The following is an 18434-nucleotide window of genomic DNA, read 5'->3' on the forward strand; positions in this document are numbered from 1 at the left end:
GGCTCTGCTGAGGACATGGATTTTCCCCTGGTTAATGATCTCAGGCACTGAGCTCTCTGGCCATGAGTGTCTTGACAGGATCCTCAGAGAATTTGTTTTCAATGAACTTTTAAAAATATGCCATTGATCCTGATCTATGATAATCATCTAGAACTTCTACCCTTCTCTTCTTCCTGATGCTGTGTGACCATAGCAGTTTATTTGCCTCAGTTTCCCCATCTGTATTAATTCTCAAAGTAGCTATCTCATCAGGTGTTAAAAGGAAAGCGCTTCCCACAATTCCATCACAGCACTCTGTTGTCATGAGTCATCATCACCATTACTTCTGTAATCATTGCTGCCATTTCTGTAAGCACCAAGCACTTCCTCCATGTCACCCCCACCTCTCGTCCTTGTCATTAATGCCCCCTGTGATCCTTGTCCCCACCACTGTCACTCTCATAATCTTCTTCCTTCACTTGTTTTCCTTTATTTTTCATCCATAAGCCAAGCATCAGTGTAAGGGATGGTAAGGAGATAGATGCTTTCATTTAGAGACAGCCCACTCTATTACTTCCATCCTATTGGATTCAGAAACTTGCTTTTTTTTAAATCACCATATATGTTCAAAACAGTCATATGAGGCTCTGGGGATACAGAAATCCAAACCAAATCATTCCTGATTCCAAGAACCTTTAATTCTAGGAGAGGGACACAACATACACAGCTAGAGATACAGCAGAAAAACAGTTGGGGATGAGAGACAGACAGAGACACATACAGAGAGAATGAGAGAGAGAGAGACAGAGACACAGAGACAGAGACAGAGATAAAGACAGAGACACAGAGATAAAGACAGAGACAGAGAGAAAGAGATAGAGAAAGACAAGAGACACAGAGACAGAGACAGAGAGAAAGAAAAGAGGGGGAGAGAGATGGAGAGACAGGGGAGGCCTGAGGGATATGGCCCTTGAGCTGACCATCATAAATTCTGTTTCTATTCTGCAGTGCAATCACACAGACCAAAGGTTTCTTCTGAAATGGTCAGATTCTCTGCTTCATGGGGCTGGCAGCTATCCAGCTTTCTTAATTATAGTCCAGTATAATTTAGAGGAAATGCTGGGCTCCATACTTTAGAATACCAGCAAGTATCCGTGAAAGAACCAGCTAAATGGTCAGGGAAGGTGGATAAGTTAGTGAGGAATCAGGTACAGCTTGGGGGGGGGGGAGTCCTGCTGTTCTAGAAGCCTCAGAGATATAATAAAGCCTTGATCTTGTATTGCCCCCCTCCATGGTCCTTTAAAGTTTACTTTGCTCAGCCTCAGTAAAACTTTACTATCTGCTCTTGACTTGATTTTTCCAGGGAAGCTCTGACTGACAGAATCCTAGGTTATATACTCCACCCTGTGAAGATAGTCTTCTCAAATCAGATTTAGTATTTGGTTGTAGTTTGCCAAAGCGGCTCTCCAAAATGTGGTTTGTTTTTGTATAGATAGTCTTTATGGTTTTTTATTTTTAAATACAGTATACTAAATGCAAAGTGATTCTGTGTTGGGAAACAATTGACCAGCTTACTCCAAAAAGGGCAATTACTGCATCACAGGCTGCTCATTCGACTTTTTATTGATTTATTTAGTAAAGTTTCACAGCACACACTCAATATCTATATCTATATCTATATATATGTACAAATGTGTGTATATGTATGTATATACTTGCTAGCTGTGTGACCTTTTTTCTATTCTTAGCTGTACAAGATAGCAGGATAATGATCTAGTTGGAAACAAAAATGGTATAAAACAAATTCTACGTTTCCAAAGAACAACAATGGTTCGTTTAAGAAGTGTACATGATTATCTGCGATCGGAAACTGAGCATGAGAGAATTCTGTCAGCTGATGCTGCCTCAAGATTCAAACTCCACGTTTAGGACCCTCACAAACTCTGCCCATCTGCCACCTTTGGGCAATTTTGCAATGACTTCTCTACACATCTTACCAAGTTTGCAATTGTGGCCACCTGACTATTGGAAGCTTTGGGTGGGATATGTTCTGTGTCCTTCAGGGATAAGAGTGGGCAGAGCTGGCCTTGAGCTCAGGCCCCTGAGCTTGATTTTTCAATATATCATTGCCCTTCTCCCTCCTAAAAGTGTCACCTCCTATAGCAAAGCATAGAGAAAAGGGAGAAGGGAAACAAAGAGCAAAACTAAGACACAGACAACTGTCTCAGTTATGGCGCCACCTTTGCCAAAAAAAAAAAAAAAGAAATACTGTTTGTTTTTCTGTCTTTCTTCTTCTTCTTCTTCTTCTCTTCTTCTTCTTTCTTCTTCTTCTTCTTCTTCTTCTTCTTCTTCTTCTTCTTCTTCTTCTTCTTCTTCTTTTCTTCTTCTTCTTCTTCTTCTTTTCTTCTTCTTCTTCTTCTTCTTCTTCTTCTTCTTCTTCTTCTTCTTCTTCTTCTTCTTCTTCTTCTTCATTCTTCTTCTTCTTCTTCTTCTTCTTCTTCTTCTTCTTCTTCTTCTTCTTCTTCTTCTTCTTCTTCTTCTTCTTCTCTTCTTCTTCTTCTTCTTCTTCTTCTTCTTCTTCTTCTTCTTCTTCTTCTTCTTCTTCTTCTTCTTCTTCTTTCTTCTTTTTAAATCACAAATACCCCCACATCTAGTTATTCACTTACACAGGAAAGAAAAGCCCACATTCTCCAGTTCCTGGGCGATGGAGACAGAGATGTTCAGAAATCTCTTTTCCTTCACCTCATGGAGATGATCAAGGACCCCGAGTTCCATGAACTTTCTAGGGGCATTGTGGGTAGAGTTAGGAGAGCACTGATGCTGGAGGAAGACCAATGTTCAAATTTGGCTCCAGATACTTGCTACCTTATGTGACTTAACTTCTGTTTGCCTCCATTTACTCAACTGGAAAATGGGGATAATAATAGCACCTCCTCCCAGGGCTATTGTGGGGATCAAATAAGATAATATTGCTAAAATACATGGCCCCAGAGTAGGCTCTCAGGAAATTCTTGCTCCTTTCTCCCTCCTCCCCCCTTTCTGGAAGCTTCACTCAGAGAAGTGTGATGGGTAAGCACCTGCTCTGTACTAGGCACTGGGTTGTTGAGTCCCTTCAATTGTGTCTGACTCTTCATGAACCCAACTCTCAGGTGGGAAAACTGAGGCAAAGAGGGGTCACACAGCTAGTTAAGTATCTGGGGTTGGATTTGATTTTAGGAAGATGATTCTTCTTGACCTCCAGATCTGGCACCCTATCCACTAGGCCACCCAGCTGCCCCTGCTCAGTGATATAAAGACAAATCATGGCTCTCTGATTGAGCTGATTTTTCTGGGTCCACTTCCTCCTCCCCAGACACCTTTCTGAGCTCTCCAACGCAGAGGTCTGAAAGAAACATGCTTGGCAAGCTTCCTGCAAGGGCATTCTTACAACTGGCCAACGCCTTCTGAAAACATTGCTATATATGGCCATGGGCACCTGTCGTTATGTACTCACGGAGCGCACACCCCACGCAGGGATGCACTCCGAACAGTGGATTGCCCTCGCCCTCGCCCTTTTGGGAGTGGGCCTTGTCGAGCATGTCCGCAGGAGGCTTTGGGTCATTCCGGTGCCCCCGCTTGCCTCCTGCCCCCCAACTTCAGCTGTGCCAGGGGCTGACAAATGCCAGAGTCAGACAGCAACAAGACTGTCTGTTGGTGATATGCAGGAAACAGGGCACTCCCAAATGAGGCATGAGACCGCTGGAGCTTGTGACCAGAACAGAAGCCCCCAAATCTTCATCACCATGGGCTTAGTATCAGATAAATACATTTAAAAAGCAAAGGCGGAATGAGAGAGGCACATATCTGGCCTCCAAGACTCCTCTGGACAACTAAGGATGTTATGGGTTTGGGCAGAGTGACTGGGAGCGTCCTTTCTGTGCTTGGGGATGGTGGTCCCCAGCCTCCCTGGAGGCTCCTTGAAGCACAGTCGGAGCCCCAGGGCTCCTGGCTCTGCCCGCTTATACTCTCTTCTCCAAGGAGGCTCCCTTCCTGCAGGTGCCTCTGTCTCCCCCCAGGCCAGGCTCTTACCTGCTGCTCCTCCCACTCGCACTTGCCAGAAGAGCCAGGAACCTGTTCCAAAGTCCTGTGGCCAAGTGTGTGCAGAGTCTCTATTTATGCACCTGAGCCAGCCCATCCCACCCACCGCCCGGATTTACATATGGCTGCCTGGGGAAACCACTTCTCTGCCCCCAAATGGAAATCTCTCTGGGGCTCATGGCGCTTGCCCCCCTCACTGACCCACGAAGAGAGCCACGGCTGGCTCGGGCGTGTTTGGGGCTCTCCATCCGTGGGCATTTCCCGGGGGCTTGGGGGAGCTGGGCAGGGGGGCCAAGTCCAGGTAATCTTAAGTCAGGGTCTGGGCCCTTGCCCGAAGGCTGATCTGTCTCCATGTGATTGGACAGGCCCAGGGCAGGCTGTGGCTGCAGTGGGTGGCTTATTTCCCCCTTGGGCAGATTTCTTTTGTTGGATTTTGAAAAAAGACCCAGTGATCTTGAGGTCCTTGCTTTGCTGATGCAGCTTTGGATGAGCGATCCCTGTACAAATAAACGCTTCCCGTCCCCAGACCTTTTCTCTGACAGCTGAAAACCTGTGAGCCACACAGCCTGGATAAGCCTCAGCTGGAGGCTGGCCCGAGCCTGGCAGTGCACGGTGTCTGGAAGCTCTGCTTTCCTCTAGCTTGAAGCCTGGTCACCAGCTTGCCCATTGGCCCTTCCTGTCCCTTGCTCCCAATTTTGCCGGTCACCCCTTCTTTGCACCTACACAGCCCTGCTCCTTGTCATCTGGACCTCATTGTCCCCCTCTGTTTCCTGTATCCCTCCATACCCCTTCCTTCTCCCAATTACCAAATTAAGATCCCCAAACCACAGATCTGACCTGTCACTCACCCTTACCCTCACTTATACATCTCCAGGGCTCCCTATTGCCTCTAGCATGAGACACATGCTTTTTACCCAGGGCTTTTATAATCTTTCTTTCCACTTTCCTTTGGGATCTTAATATAAAGACTGAAAACTGGATCTTAGAGCAGTTCTTTTTTTGTTGTTCAGTCATATCTTCCTCTTCATTTGCTCAGAGATACCAGAGTGTTTTCTTTCTTTCTTTCTTTCTTTCTTTCTTTCTTTCTTTCTTTCTTTCTTTTCTTTCTTTCTTTCTTTCTTTCTTTCTTTCTTTCTTTCTTTCTTTCCTTTCTTTCCTTTCTTTCTTTCTTCCTTTCCTTCCTTCCTTCTTCCTTCCTTCTTTCTTCCTTCCTCTTTCTTTCCTTCTTTCTTTTCTTTCTTTCTTTCTTTTCTTTCTTTCTTTCTTTCTTTCTTTCTTTCTTTCTTCTTTCTTTTCTTTCTTTCTTTCTTTCTTTCTTTCTTTCTTCTCCTTCCTTCCTTCCTTCCTTCCTTCCTTTCCTTCCTTTCTTCTTTCTTTCTTTCTTTCTTTCTTTCTTTCTTTCTTTCTTCTCTTTCTTTCTTTCTTTCTTTCTTTCTTTCTTTCTTTCTTTCTTTCTTTCTTTCTTTCTTTCTTTCTTTCTTCCTTCCTTCCTTCCTTCCTTCCTTTCTTTCCTTTCTTTCCTTTCTTTCTTTCTTTCTTTCTTTCTTTCTTTCTTTCTTTCTTTCTTTCTTTCTTTCTTTCTTTCTTTCTTTCTTTCTTTTCTTTCTTTCTTTCTTTCCTTTCTTTCTTTCTTTCTTTCCTTCTCTTTCTTTCTTTTCTTTCTTTCTTCCTTCCTTCCTTCCCTTCCTTTCCTTCCTTCCTTCCTTTCCTTTCCTTTCTTTCCTTTCTTTCCTTTCTTTCCTTTTCTTTCTTTCTTTTGAGGAAACTGAGGCCAACAGGGCAAAGTGATTTGCCCAGCATCACACAGCTGGGGAAGGCCATATCTGAATTCAGGAAAGCCCTTTCAGACTATGCTCTTTCACTTGTTCTCTGCTCTCCTTAAATCAGCAGCTAGGGATTTGCTGCATGTAACATTCCGTATCCCAATTGGCGGCTGGCCCTTGCACTCTGGGATGCTGTTCCCCTTCTTCACTTTCTCTTCTCTTCTAACTCACTTCCTTCAATTCACATTCCAACACAATCTCCCTTAGAGACTCTTCCTGATCTCCACAATTGCTCTGTGTGGCTGCACAATTCTGCCTATATTCTGTGTTCACATATCTATGTAAGGGTCACACATTGGCAAGGGTGCCAGGGAGCTCAGTGGATAGAGCACTGGCTCTGAAGTCAGGAAGTGTGGAGTTCAAATTCAGCCTCAGATATTCTGTGACCTCGGGCAAGTTGCCAAATCTGTTTGCCTCAGTTTCCTCATTTATAACATGAATGTAATTTTACTCCTAACCTTCCAGAGTTTATTGTGAAATACTATAAATGTTATCATTCTCAGAGAAATGTAAGATTTTATTTTACTTTTATTATTGATATTATCAACATATTAAACCATCCCTGAATTTCTGTTATGAATCCTGCTTGGTCACTATATATATTTTTTATAATATATTATTGTGATCTTTAGTTAGTATTGTATTTAGGATTTTTGTATCCCTATCCATTAATGACATTGGTCTATAAATTTCTATATGTTCATCCATTTATATTCTTCCTGGTTTAGGTATCAGTATCATATTTGTTTCATAAGAGGAGTTTGGTAGGACCCCCTGCCCTCCCACACACATTTCTTTGTCTATTTTTCTAAATAATTTGTTATTGGAATTAATACATCTTTAAAAAGGCGATAGAATTCAATTGTAAATCTGTCTGATCTTAGTGTCTTGTTTTTAGGAAGTTTATTTAAGGCGTGTTCAGTTTCTTTTTTTCTAAAATAGGTTTATTTAGATATTCTATTTCCACTTTTACTAATCTAGGCAATTCATATTTTTGTAAATATTCTTCTATTTTACTTAACTTGTTAAATTTATTGGTGTATAATTGGATAAAATTCCTTATAATTGCTTTAGTTATATTTTTCATTAATGACAGTCACCATTTTCATTCTTAATAGTACTGATTTAGTTTTTTTCTCTCTTCTTTTATTATATTTTAAAATTTTATTTATTTCTTTATTTACTTTGTCATTTATTCATTTATTTACTTATTTATTCATTCACTCATTTATCTATCTATCTATTTATTTATTTGTTGCTGAGGCAATTGGAGTTAAATGACTTGCCCAGGGTCACAAAGCTAGGAAGTGTTAAGTGTCTGAGATCAGATTTGTTTGATCTCAGGGTCCTCCTGACTTCAGGGCTGGTGCTCTACCTACTGACCCACCTAGCTTCCCCTTCTCTCTCCTTTTAATTGAAATTTACCATTGGTTTATCTATTTTGTTGGGTTTCCTCCCATAAAATCCCTTTTTTAATTTATTAATTCAGTGCTGCCATTGTTTTTTATCTTATCAATCTCACCAAGTCAAAGTGTCTGAATTTGAACTCAAATTTTCCTTTCTCCAGGCAAAAAGAATCCCAGAGTGAAAGATTATCCCTTGTTCAACTCAGAGAGTTTTTCCTCATTTCTCTTCTCAGGATGCACGTGGGAATAAGGGATAGGAATGGGTCTTTTGCTGATTAATTTCCAATTCTGTGTACCTGAACCTCCTCTTGTCTTTGGATGGAGGCTTTCAATGAAAATTTAAGCTGGTGGAGGGACAGGTGAGAAAAGTAAGAGAAAGGAGCCTCACTTTAAGAGGACAAATGATTATAAATTTAATCTTCATCTGTTATATGGTAAAAATGATCCTGTCACACAAGGGACTGTTTCTAATCAAGCACCTTTTTATTATTAGTGATATCCCCAATCCTCCCTTTAAGCAGAGAAGAAGCACAAAAGCCCCACTGATAAAACGCTCTCGGAGTCACAGAGGCTAAAGTTGGGAGCTCTCTCAGGGGCCACGAAACCCAATCTATTCCCCAAAGGAGCCCCCGCCATGATTGTGTCTTTTGTGAGGATCTGATGGCAAAGATTGCCTGCAATGGACCCCACACTCAGGGCCTCCAGTCTCTCAGTTCCCAGGTACTATCACCTAGCCCACATCTCTCCGTATTCTCTGTATAAACTCAATGAAAGACCTCATTGAGCAGCATAGGCCCCATTCTGGGCCTGTACTCCACTACCTCTCTACCAAGAGGAGGGAAATGTTCCAGTCATCTCTAATAAAAGGCACTGGAGAAGAGAGGCAAGGCTTAAATGGAGTCAGAAAGTCCTGGGTGCAAATCCCACCTCCCCCTTACTACACCATGGGCTTCAGCTTCCTCTCTAAGGACCACAAACCCTGCTCTAGAAAGGTTCTGGTTTGTCTTGTAAGAGGCAGGGAGATGGGGTCTCCAATCCTTGACCTGTTGACACATCAATAGACAATAAATATTTATGAAGTGCCCACTATGGGGCCATGTCTGTGCTCAGCACTGTTATGTTAACATAAAAGGCTGGTGCCCTGGGCAAGAATCCTTTTGTTTTTATCTATTTCCAGTGCCCAGCCGCAAGCTGGGTAAGCACTTTAGTTGACTTCTTGGCTAAAATCCCACCTTCTACCAAAACAAACAAACAATCAATAAATACAAAATAGAGCAAATGAACCAAAAACAAACAAACAAAACAAAACAACAAAACAAAAACAAAAACAACAACAACAAAAAAAACCTCACCCCTTTAACCTAAAACTAGTTTCTCCCCTCTGTTATTTATGTTCTACTTAGTCTATATTTATCTCATTGGTGCAGAGATGTTTACATTTTATTTTCCCTTTAAGACCTTGAGCTTCCTTCAAATCAGGGATTGTTTTTTGGCTTCCCTTGTATTTTCACATCTCTAGCCAAGTGCCAGATAGTAGGTCCTTAATAAATGCTTGTTAACAGGCTGACTGACAACTTAATAAATGCTCGTTGATACCAACTGAATTGAATTGATGTTAGAAATCCCAGTTTCGGTGATTTCCTTTTTGACTTTACGGTGGAGAAATCCAATAGCATCTGCTACTCAGTCTGATCTTGGTGGCCATGCTATCTTATTCCAGTTTTTCTTCCCCTGATTGAAAGCAGGGAGAAAAGGTGAGGGGTGGAGGGGGGAAGGGACACCCTCCTCTATCAGAGAGCACTGTTGGCTTGAGACTTCCCAGTGATTCATTCAGTAATAGCTCTGTCCCTCCCCTATTTTGTTCAGTTCTAAGTCAGCCCAGAAAGCAAACAATGGAGGTATTTCCTTTCCTGCTCCCTTAACTCCTCGTCATCCTTCCAGGATTGTAGTTTTGCAATGGGCCCCATATAGGAATTCACAAATCTCCTGAAAACACTCTGCTCCCTAGGAAGCTGTTAGAGCAGATGCCCCATGGAAGCGGTAACATTAGAAGGGTTTCTGGATTACAGCTGAACCAGTTTTCCACCACCCCCATTCCCCACAACTAAATAAAAGGCTCTCCCAGGGCTGGTAACTCTATCTGCTAATTACTGAGCATGTGCTACCCTCAGAAAGGGAGGATGGATTTCTTAGAGTCTGTTCCATTGCATTCTGGGCATTCAACACCTGGCCCCAGAACTTTCCTATTAAGGAGGAGAAAGGTTTTTTTCTTACTCCTCCACCACTCTTCTCCCCCAAATCACTCCAGCTTTCTTATTTGAATCTAGTTAGAAACAGAAAGGCAATGATTAATAGCTACTAGCCTTCCTGTGGATATAGGAAAATGGATGTTAAAAAATCTCACCTGCACATTGATTCCTTTCTCCTTAAATGTACGCTCCACAGAGTTGCCATATTCATATATTTTTTTAAACAGACCTAGCCATGCTACTCTCTGTCCAATGGCTTCCTAGAGCTAAGAAAGGTCATTTTGGATCTTGGAGGTCATTTTGATCTCTCTACATTTATCCTTCTGGGGTTATTTTCTTTTTTTCTTTTTTATAGCTTTTTATTTACAAAATAAAGGGTAATTTTTCAGCATTGACAATTGCAAAACTGTTTGTTCCAACTTTTCCCCTCCTTCTCCCCTCCCCCTAGATGGCTGGTTGACCAATACATGTTAAATATGTTAAAGTATAAGTTAAATACAATATATGTATACATGTCCAAACAGTGGACTGTACAAAAAGAATTGGACTTGAAATAATGTACAATTATTGGGATTGGGAATTCTATGTAGTGGTTCATAGTCATCTCCCAGAGTTCTTTTGCTGGGTGTCGCTGGTTCAGTTCATTGCTGCTCTATTGGAGCTGATTTGGCTCATCTCATTGTTGGAGAGGGCCACGTCCATCAGAATTGATCATCATACAGTATTGTTGTTGCAGTATATAATGATCTCCTGGTCCTGCTCATTTCACTCAGCATCAGTTCCTGGAAGTCTCTCCAGGCTTCTGGGCTTATTTTAATCACTTCCTTCATCAACTCGCTACAGTAATCAGACCAGCCTTTTAGCATGGTGGTTCCTGAGAGTGAAGATCATGTTTCTGGCTTTTTTATGGTCCTGGCCCTTAGCATAGTGCTCTGTATCTCCTTCTCTTTCTCTCTGTCTCTTTATCTCTCCCCCTCCTTTTGTTTTCTTTTTCTCCTTTCTTCCCTTCCCCTCACTTCTCTCTTTTCACTTCTGCCTCATAGAGTTCTTAGCACCTTTCTCCCTTCTTGCTTCTGGAATCTGATGATCAGTATTGTTTTCCTCATGAAATTACTACCAAATAAAGGGATTATAAATTTTAGAAATATCCCCCTTTTGCATAACATAAGCCATTGGAGTATGACATCCTAGCGGGCTGCGTGAGGGAGATGCTTGCCCAGCATTATAGTCTCATGATCTTATTAGTTGTTCAATTCCCACCTGAAACTGCTGGTCCCTTAGGCTGCTTATTCCGCACAGTGAAGCATCATTAGGTCAGTCTTTTCCCCAATTTCCTCCATCTTGTTTCCACCTTACGTCTCCTAGCCTACTAGTGAATACTGACTTAGCACCTCTGATTGGTCCATGGGGAAAATAAATGAAACATCCTGGACACACACACACACACACACACACACACACACACACACACACACATGATTGTAGCCAGCTTGTAGAGCTGAGCCTCAAGACACACACTCAGCAATATCGTGGAAGGTGTTTTACTTCTGAGAAATTGTCCCCTTCCCAACATACATAAACCAAGAGAAAACTGCTCCTGCTCCTGGAGGCAAAATAACAGGATTCTTCCTTTTAGCAGAAGTGGCCTCCTTTAGAACAACCTAAGTCAGTGAAATTTGGCCCCTTCATCCCTCCCTCCTTCCCTACCTTTGTTGACTAACAGCAGTATGTCCTGATGTAAGGCAAGCCAGACATAGAGCATGAAATTATTTAATATTTATTCTGGAACAATAGAAGTAAGAAACCATGAACTTGAATAAAGTTTCCAAAGCCTAGTGTAACCCTTTTATACACAGACACACACATACACACACACACACACACACACACACACACACACACACACACACTGAAAACCACAAGGCACCTCAGAGCTCAACTGGTCCGCACTTCTCATTTTATAGTTGAGGTTCGTGACACTCACTAAATCGTACGGTCTCTCTGACATCTCAGTGCTTGAAATTGCTGCCATTTTGAATTGAATTAAAGGTAGAGAATATGACAACAGAAAGGATGTCTGGTATTGAAAGTGCCTCTGGGCCCCATATTACATGATTTTTAAGGTTCCATTCCACTCTCAGAACTCTCATCCCACTGGGGGCTGATCACTTAATCTCTCTGAATCTCACTATTTAATTATTTATTTATTTATCTATTTATCTATCTATCTATCTATCTATCTATTTATCTATCTATCTATTTATTTGTTTGTTTGTTTGTTTGCCTTTAAAATGAAGGCTTTTGAAGCTGATTTTTAAGTTTCTCCCTTCTCTAGATCTTATAAATCCTGGATAGAGACACTAATCTCTGATGCTTTGAACATGACTTTGAAAAGAAAATTGTACCTCTACATGCACCTTCTGGAATGGTTTGACTTAAGCAATCAGTGAACACACAATTATTGGCTGGCTTCCCAGGAAAGGTCCCTTATCTGGTTGGAGGGGCCTGGGCACCCATTTCCACTTGTTTAATGCCAGGATATAGGACTGTTGGTAAACTTATTCTTCCTTTCACAGAGCAACGAGATGTAGTAGAAAGAGCCACAGATTGTCATCCCTCCAGAGCCTATACACAGGCATTGCTTTACACTTATTATCCAAACTATCAAAAGCATGAGGATAGTGTAGACACACACTATTGGAAGGGAACTGAAAGAGGAAGGGGGACACTTCTGCAGGCACCCCCATTTATTATCTCTGGTGACCCTCTTTTCTGGACACTTGACCACAGCTCCCCGTGACTAATCAACTCTCTATTGATTATTTCCAACATCTCCTGCCTAAACCACATTTGCATAGACTTTTGTCTACATCAGTAAATTTCTACTAAATAAGGACTTTAATTTGTTTTTCTATGCCTTTCTTTGGATTGCAGAGCTTAGCATGAGACGTGGTATGTAGTGGGAGCTTAATAAATGCTTGCTCACTAACTGTTCTGTTATCACATTCAAACAGGAATTCCCTTCTCCCAAAGCAGCTGCTGGGTCCACTTCCATAACTGGAAACCCAGGAAATGAACAGCACGATTCCTTCAACTTGGTCATTTCAGGTCAATTCAGTGCAACAAATATTTCTGTGAATGTTGACTAGCTGTGGGTGATGGATTCATCAGTCCCCGGATAAATAACATTGAAGATCACCCAGTGGTCTGTGGAAAGCTGTGCTACAGGCTTTAATGGGTTGTTTCCTGCTATGATATGGAATTACACTGGAGAGAGCAAGTAAAGGATGCCCTTAAAGAACTCTCACATCCCAAAAGGTGAAGGAAGCCCAAACAAAAGCAAAGGATGGGCACTTGGGCATGCTGTAGACATCCATGGGATGGTGAAGACCTGAGGAAGGTCCTTAGTGTCCGAGGTGGACAACGTGATTCACTGCAATGCCTTAGTGAGGGTCGAACAAATGGGGTCTGCTCGGTACCCCTGAATGGAATGTGCACATCAAAGGGAACACTGAATCGCTAAATGCTCGCCTGTGTGAGAGGCTAAAAGCCACTGGGGCTACTGGGGGTTCTTCAGTGAATCAGGGGTCTCTCTGATCAGGGCAGACTGTATTTCATCTGCTTCTCTTTAGACAGTACCATTTTTGTTTTGTATCACTGAGTTTGTTTCTGAATTTTTCCTCTGGTAACTATGCAAATTATCATCATCTTCCTCATTTCTCCTCTTCCTTCCTTCTTTTCTCCTCCTCTTTCTTCATCTTCTTTTTTCCCCCTTTTCTTCTTCTTCTTCTTCTTCTTCTTCTTCTTCTTCTTCTTCTTCTTCTTCTTCTTCTTCTTCTTCTTCTTCTTCTTCTTCTTCTTCTTCTTCTTCTTCTTCTTCTTGTTCTTCTTGTTCTTGTTCTTGTTCTTGTTCTTGTTCTTGTTCTTGTTCTTGTTCTTGTTCTTGTTCTTGTTCTTCTTGTTCTTGTTCTTGTTCTTCTTCTTCTTCTTCTTCTTCTTCTTCTTCTTCTTCTTCTTTTTCTTCTTCTTCTTCTTCTTCTTCTTCTTCTTCTTCTTTTTCCTTTCTTCTTCTTTCTTCTTTTCCTTCTCCTTCTCTTTCTTATTTTTTCTCCTTTTTCCTTCTCTTCTCCTCCTTTTGTTTTCCTTCTCCTCTTTCTCTTCATACTCCTTCTCTTCCTTCTCCTCCTCCTCTCCCTCCCTCCACCCCCTCCCTACTACTTCTCCTCCTTTCCTCTCTTCCTTCTACCTCCTCCTCCTCCTTCCATCCAGGACTTTACACCTTTTACAACTGTTATTTTGGAATAGAAGGTGATAGTCAATTATTATTCTTTCTTGGCTTCCATTCATGAGTGTTCACAAGACTGTTGAACCACTTGGCTTTCCTTCTATTTGTTCAGGCCAGTGATTAACATCCTCCAAATGTGGCCAATCAAGGGCTTTCTCCTTGTGTGAGAAATAGTCTAAATTTGAAGAAGCTTACAAAATAATTTTTCCTGGCCTTAGGACAACTGAAGCTTTGTCTTCTGGGGTTCTTCAGTTGTCACTCGGGAGTTGAAACATTTCTGTTCCTTCATCAGTCCCCTTTCTAGCAAAGGCCTCTGGGAAATGAGACTCTTGCTCAGTGTTCACTTTTGTATTACTCTGAAGACTTCCCTCCTGGTTAAAAGGAATCTGATTAAAATCTAATTGGGAAATATTTTTCAAATGAACAAAATACAATAAAATAAACAACAACAATGTATTTTTGTAAGATTCACTTTGATTGTCCCCTTCCATTTTTAATCTTGCTCTGTGTATGTGTGTGTGTGTGTGTGTGTGACTGGATCAGAATAGTAAGCATGAGTTTCTTTGGCTCATTACTATAAGTCTAAAGATGCTGCTCATCAGTTACCTATCGGCCTCCAGGTGACGGAAAGCCCTTTTCTGTGGCTGCAGAATTGGAGTCTGTCACATGGCTGGGCAGGAATGATCTGCATCTGCTGTTTCCAAGCTCCAAGTTTTAAGACCATATTTTCATTTCTTAAAGGCTGATGGAAAAATAAATTGTTGCTTTCAATTGTTTTGGGGAAAGCTTTGAGCTGAGCCCAATGTTATTGACCTTTTGAAATCCCCCTGTCCCATTTGCCACGGTGGATGTTGTGTATACTTCTCAATGCCTTAGCACCTGGACTGGGCAAGGCTCTGGTTAATCCTCACATCAACAATAAACTGGCAAAGACTGAACATGAATGGACTTATCTAGGACCTGCTTCCTAGCCCAACAAGGGAAAGACTGAAACTTGCCGATGTCATGATCAGCCAGACACAATTACTTATTAAATGGCAACCAGGTGTCGACATAAGAAAGATAGAAAGGTGAGTCCCTGCCCTCAAAGAGCTTACAGTGTGGAGGTGGTTCAGTAGGTCTCCTTGGTAAAGATGGAAAGCTGGCAGATGGTGGAGAAGCCCCTTTAGCCAGGACTGTATTCAGAATCCTCAGGCCACTGTCTTAGAGCAAAGAGAAAGCAGCAGGATCAAAGATTTGAGGTTTGCTTTAGGGTAGAGCTGCCCTTGAGCTGTATGGGGTTTATAACCCTCCAAAGGACCACAGGAACTAGATGAAAATGTGATTTGGGAAAAAAATAACAAAGTAAATAAAAATACAATAATATATAGATAACATGACATTTTCTGTTGGAGTTTGCTTTAGAGGCAAATTGCCATAATCCAACTCCCCTATTTTACAGATGGGGAAACTGAGGCACAGGAGAAGTGACTCTCCCGAGCCACACAAGTGGCAGAAGTGAAATTTGCCTCCATTTCTCTTTCTTATGGACTGGGCAAGACAAGAAGACAGTGAACCCCATTAGAACATCCCCTTCCTTCACTCTCATCTAGGTACCTAAATTCATATTTTAGCACTCTGAGGACCTGCCATTTTGTTGGCTTGTACACTTCATCTCTCTAGCATGTCTGGGGCCCTTCTCCCTCTTGGGAGAGTTGGGGTCTGCAGCTATGGTTCCTGGGGTGCTCCTTATCACTCAGCCCACCCAGTGAGGATCTCCTCCAAAGCTAGTGAGCCTGGTCCTCGGATACTGGATATGGACTCTCCCTAAGCCTGACCTTGAGGTTTAGGGGTCCCTTTGAGAACTAGCTCCTTTGGCGCAGACTTGGGGGACGCAGAAGTATCCCCTCCACACCACAGGTATGGGCAGTGCTTAGTCTGGATAGACACAAAAATTTCCCAATGGCCCAGACTTTCTCCTCTAATTCTGAAGGAGATGCGTCTCCAGATCCCCACCTGGACCTTCTTCTTCCTCAGTTCTCCCAGAGTAACTCTGGCCAACAAGAGGCGTCAGAGACGGGAACAGCTGAAATCCAGGCCGGCTCGGGGCCCACTTCCGACTCCAGCTTAAACGCTGAGGTGTCCCAAAGTCTCAAGTCTTCTCCGTCAACTAAGCTGAGGATTTTTTCCTCCTTTTGTTCCGGTCCAGTGCAAATATTTGCCTATTGGGAAATCTACAACTCCCTCTGGTCTTGTACCAGCCATCTGCTGAGAAAGGCCCCACGCCCACTTGCAGGGAGACGGATCTGGGGGAGTATCCTGTTTCTTCAGGCACCCCATTCAGGACAACTGATGTTAAGTGCATGGATTTGTTTGAGCGGCAGGCCCAAGGTTAAGACTGATAAAGTCCCCAAAGGGAAGTGGAACTTGCTGCTAGCCATAAAGCTCCTGCTGAGATTCAGGGACACCTTCCACACAGATTGGGGGAGTGGGAGGGATGTCAGGCTACTGAGGGTCAAAGGAAGGGGAGCAGGAAAGTACCCTTCACATCCTCTCGGGCTTTTCACGAGTTCTACAAATAAGGAAACTGAGGCACAAAGAGGTCCCTCAGGCACAAAGCTGCCTGGACAGGGATTGAAGCTACATCAGGAGATTGGAGATTTAGAACAGAAAGCTGCCTTAGAGATCACTTTCCCTTGTAGAAGAGGAAACAGATCCAGAGATCAAAATGCATTATCCCCTTTATTTTTGAAACCACCTGATTCCAAGCTCATTGATCTTTTCAGGAGACCCCATGCTCCTCTAGGATCTCAAGAGGCTTCTAAGAGAGACAGAAAACATTTGTCTGTCATTGTGTTCAATAGCAACACAAATAAAAAAAGCTGAGAACAGTGGTTAGAGCCAATCCCTAAGCAGAGAGGAGGGAGGGAGACGTTCCTGGTGTCTCGTTGAGAGGCTATCTCCTGGCCAGCACTGGCACTGAATGCCCAGTCCCCCCTGAATGCCCGCTCTCCCACCCCTTAGCAGGGAGCTCCTGGAATCCAGAAAGTTAATCTGTGTGGGAAGGGAGAGGCCCATTGTTTCCACCTGAACCTTCGGAATTTTCTTTTAAAGCAACAATCCACAGACTGCCACGTCTGTCCTTCGACTGGAGATCCAACCTTCTGGAGTTAACTGCCTCCCTCGAGACTGGGTCTGAGTTCAGAATGGCTTCAGACACTTATAGGTGTGTGACTCTGGGCAAGTCCCTCAATCTTATTCAACTCAGGTCCTCCTGTAAAATGGCCTGGAGAAGGAAATGACAAACCACTTCAGAGTCTTTGCCAAGAAAAGCCCAGAGAGGGTCATGAAGAATCAGACACCAGTGAACAAGTCTGCCTCAAATACTGTCCTTTCTCTTCTCCAGAAAAGACCCTCAACAGAAACATGATCAATCTCTCTTTCTTGGATGTGGGAGCTTTTAAAACAAGGATGCTTGATAGATGTGGAAATATGTTTAGAGAATTGCACATGTTTAACCTAGATTGGATTATGTGCTTTTCTAGGGGAAGGGGACAGAGAGGAAGAACAATTTGAAACACAAAGTTTTGCAAGGGCGAATGTTGAAAAATAAATTTTGTATTTTGTAAAATAAAATTTGAATTTTGAAATTTTGTATTTTGAAAAATAAAAAAGTTAATATTATAAAAAACCAAAATAAACCAAAGATGCTCCGTTCTTAGGCTAACAGTACTCATTATTCCAAAGGCTGACCCAAATTGCCCTGTCTCTAAAAGGCTGCTCCAGAGAAAGATTGTATTTCATATCTGGAAGGGAGATCCAGAAAGTGTGATGCTCATTGGAGGCACTTTGTTTTATGTGATGTTTTGGCAGATGACGAGAAGGCAAGACAGCCAAGTAATGGGGCTAAGGTATTCTCTCAGCCTTGGGCAGGCAATCAGCACCATTAGTCAGGTGTGTGGATGTGCATAGAAGGGCAGAAACTAGTCTTCAGGGTTGTCGGGCTTTGTGATTATGAAGTGGATAAAGATTGATAAAGCACTTATTAAAAGCCAGCTATGTTGCAAATATTGGGTTAAGTGTGAGGGATAGAAATACAAGCCGAAAGAAAGTTAGTTCCTGTCCTCCAGAAGCTTAGATGGGAAGAAAACTCAAAGGAGAGTTGGAAAAGAGGAAAGGGGGAAAAAGGGAGTCAAAGTCTAAGGTCTCTGCAAGGGCTGAGCCAGGTTGCAGTGAGCATGGTTGGAGTGGGGATTGTCCACAAATGGAGGGTCTTCACATCCCTCACAAATCACAAGTAAACTTGTCAAGACAACAGCACTAACAAAGGAGGTTTCAGTTCATTAAGGAAAGCATCATATCCAACAAAAGGAAGATAATATCCATACTATTCTAGGTCTAGAGTAATCAACTGGACACTGGAGTTTGGGACAGTCATTGATATACTCAAAAGAGAGAACTGGCTTGTTCCAGAATTCTCAGAGTGGAGAAGAGGGACTAAGAGATGGTTGTATTCAGTCAGCATGGGAGAAGGGGAAAGCATTAGGAAGGGGCACCTGATGAGCCAGAACATGGCCTAAGAATTCTGATTGCAAAATAATGTTGGACTTTTCAGTATAACAAAGAGCAAATTCAC

The 18434-nt window shown here is 42.4% G+C and overlaps 1 protein-coding gene across 1 annotated transcript in view; it reads right to left on the reverse strand.

Annotated features, from left to right (window-relative positions):
- The window catches only part of AGR2 (anterior gradient 2, protein disulphide isomerase family member), an 11029-nt gene extending 6872 nt beyond the window's left edge, over positions 1-4157 (reverse strand). The window contains exon 1 of the mRNA XM_074267335.1: positions 4048-4157. Coding sequence (XP_074123436.1) covers positions 4048-4153 — 106 coding nt within the window. The 5' untranslated portion in view covers positions 4154-4157. The remainder of the gene's footprint in view (positions 1-4047) is intronic.
- Positions 4158-18434: the final 14277 nt, after the last annotated feature.

The sequence above is a fragment of the Sminthopsis crassicaudata genome, chromosome 5 (assembly GCF_048593235.1).
Source record: "Sminthopsis crassicaudata isolate SCR6 chromosome 5, ASM4859323v1, whole genome shotgun sequence".
Taxonomy (NCBI): domain Eukaryota; kingdom Metazoa; phylum Chordata; class Mammalia; order Dasyuromorphia; family Dasyuridae; genus Sminthopsis; species Sminthopsis crassicaudata.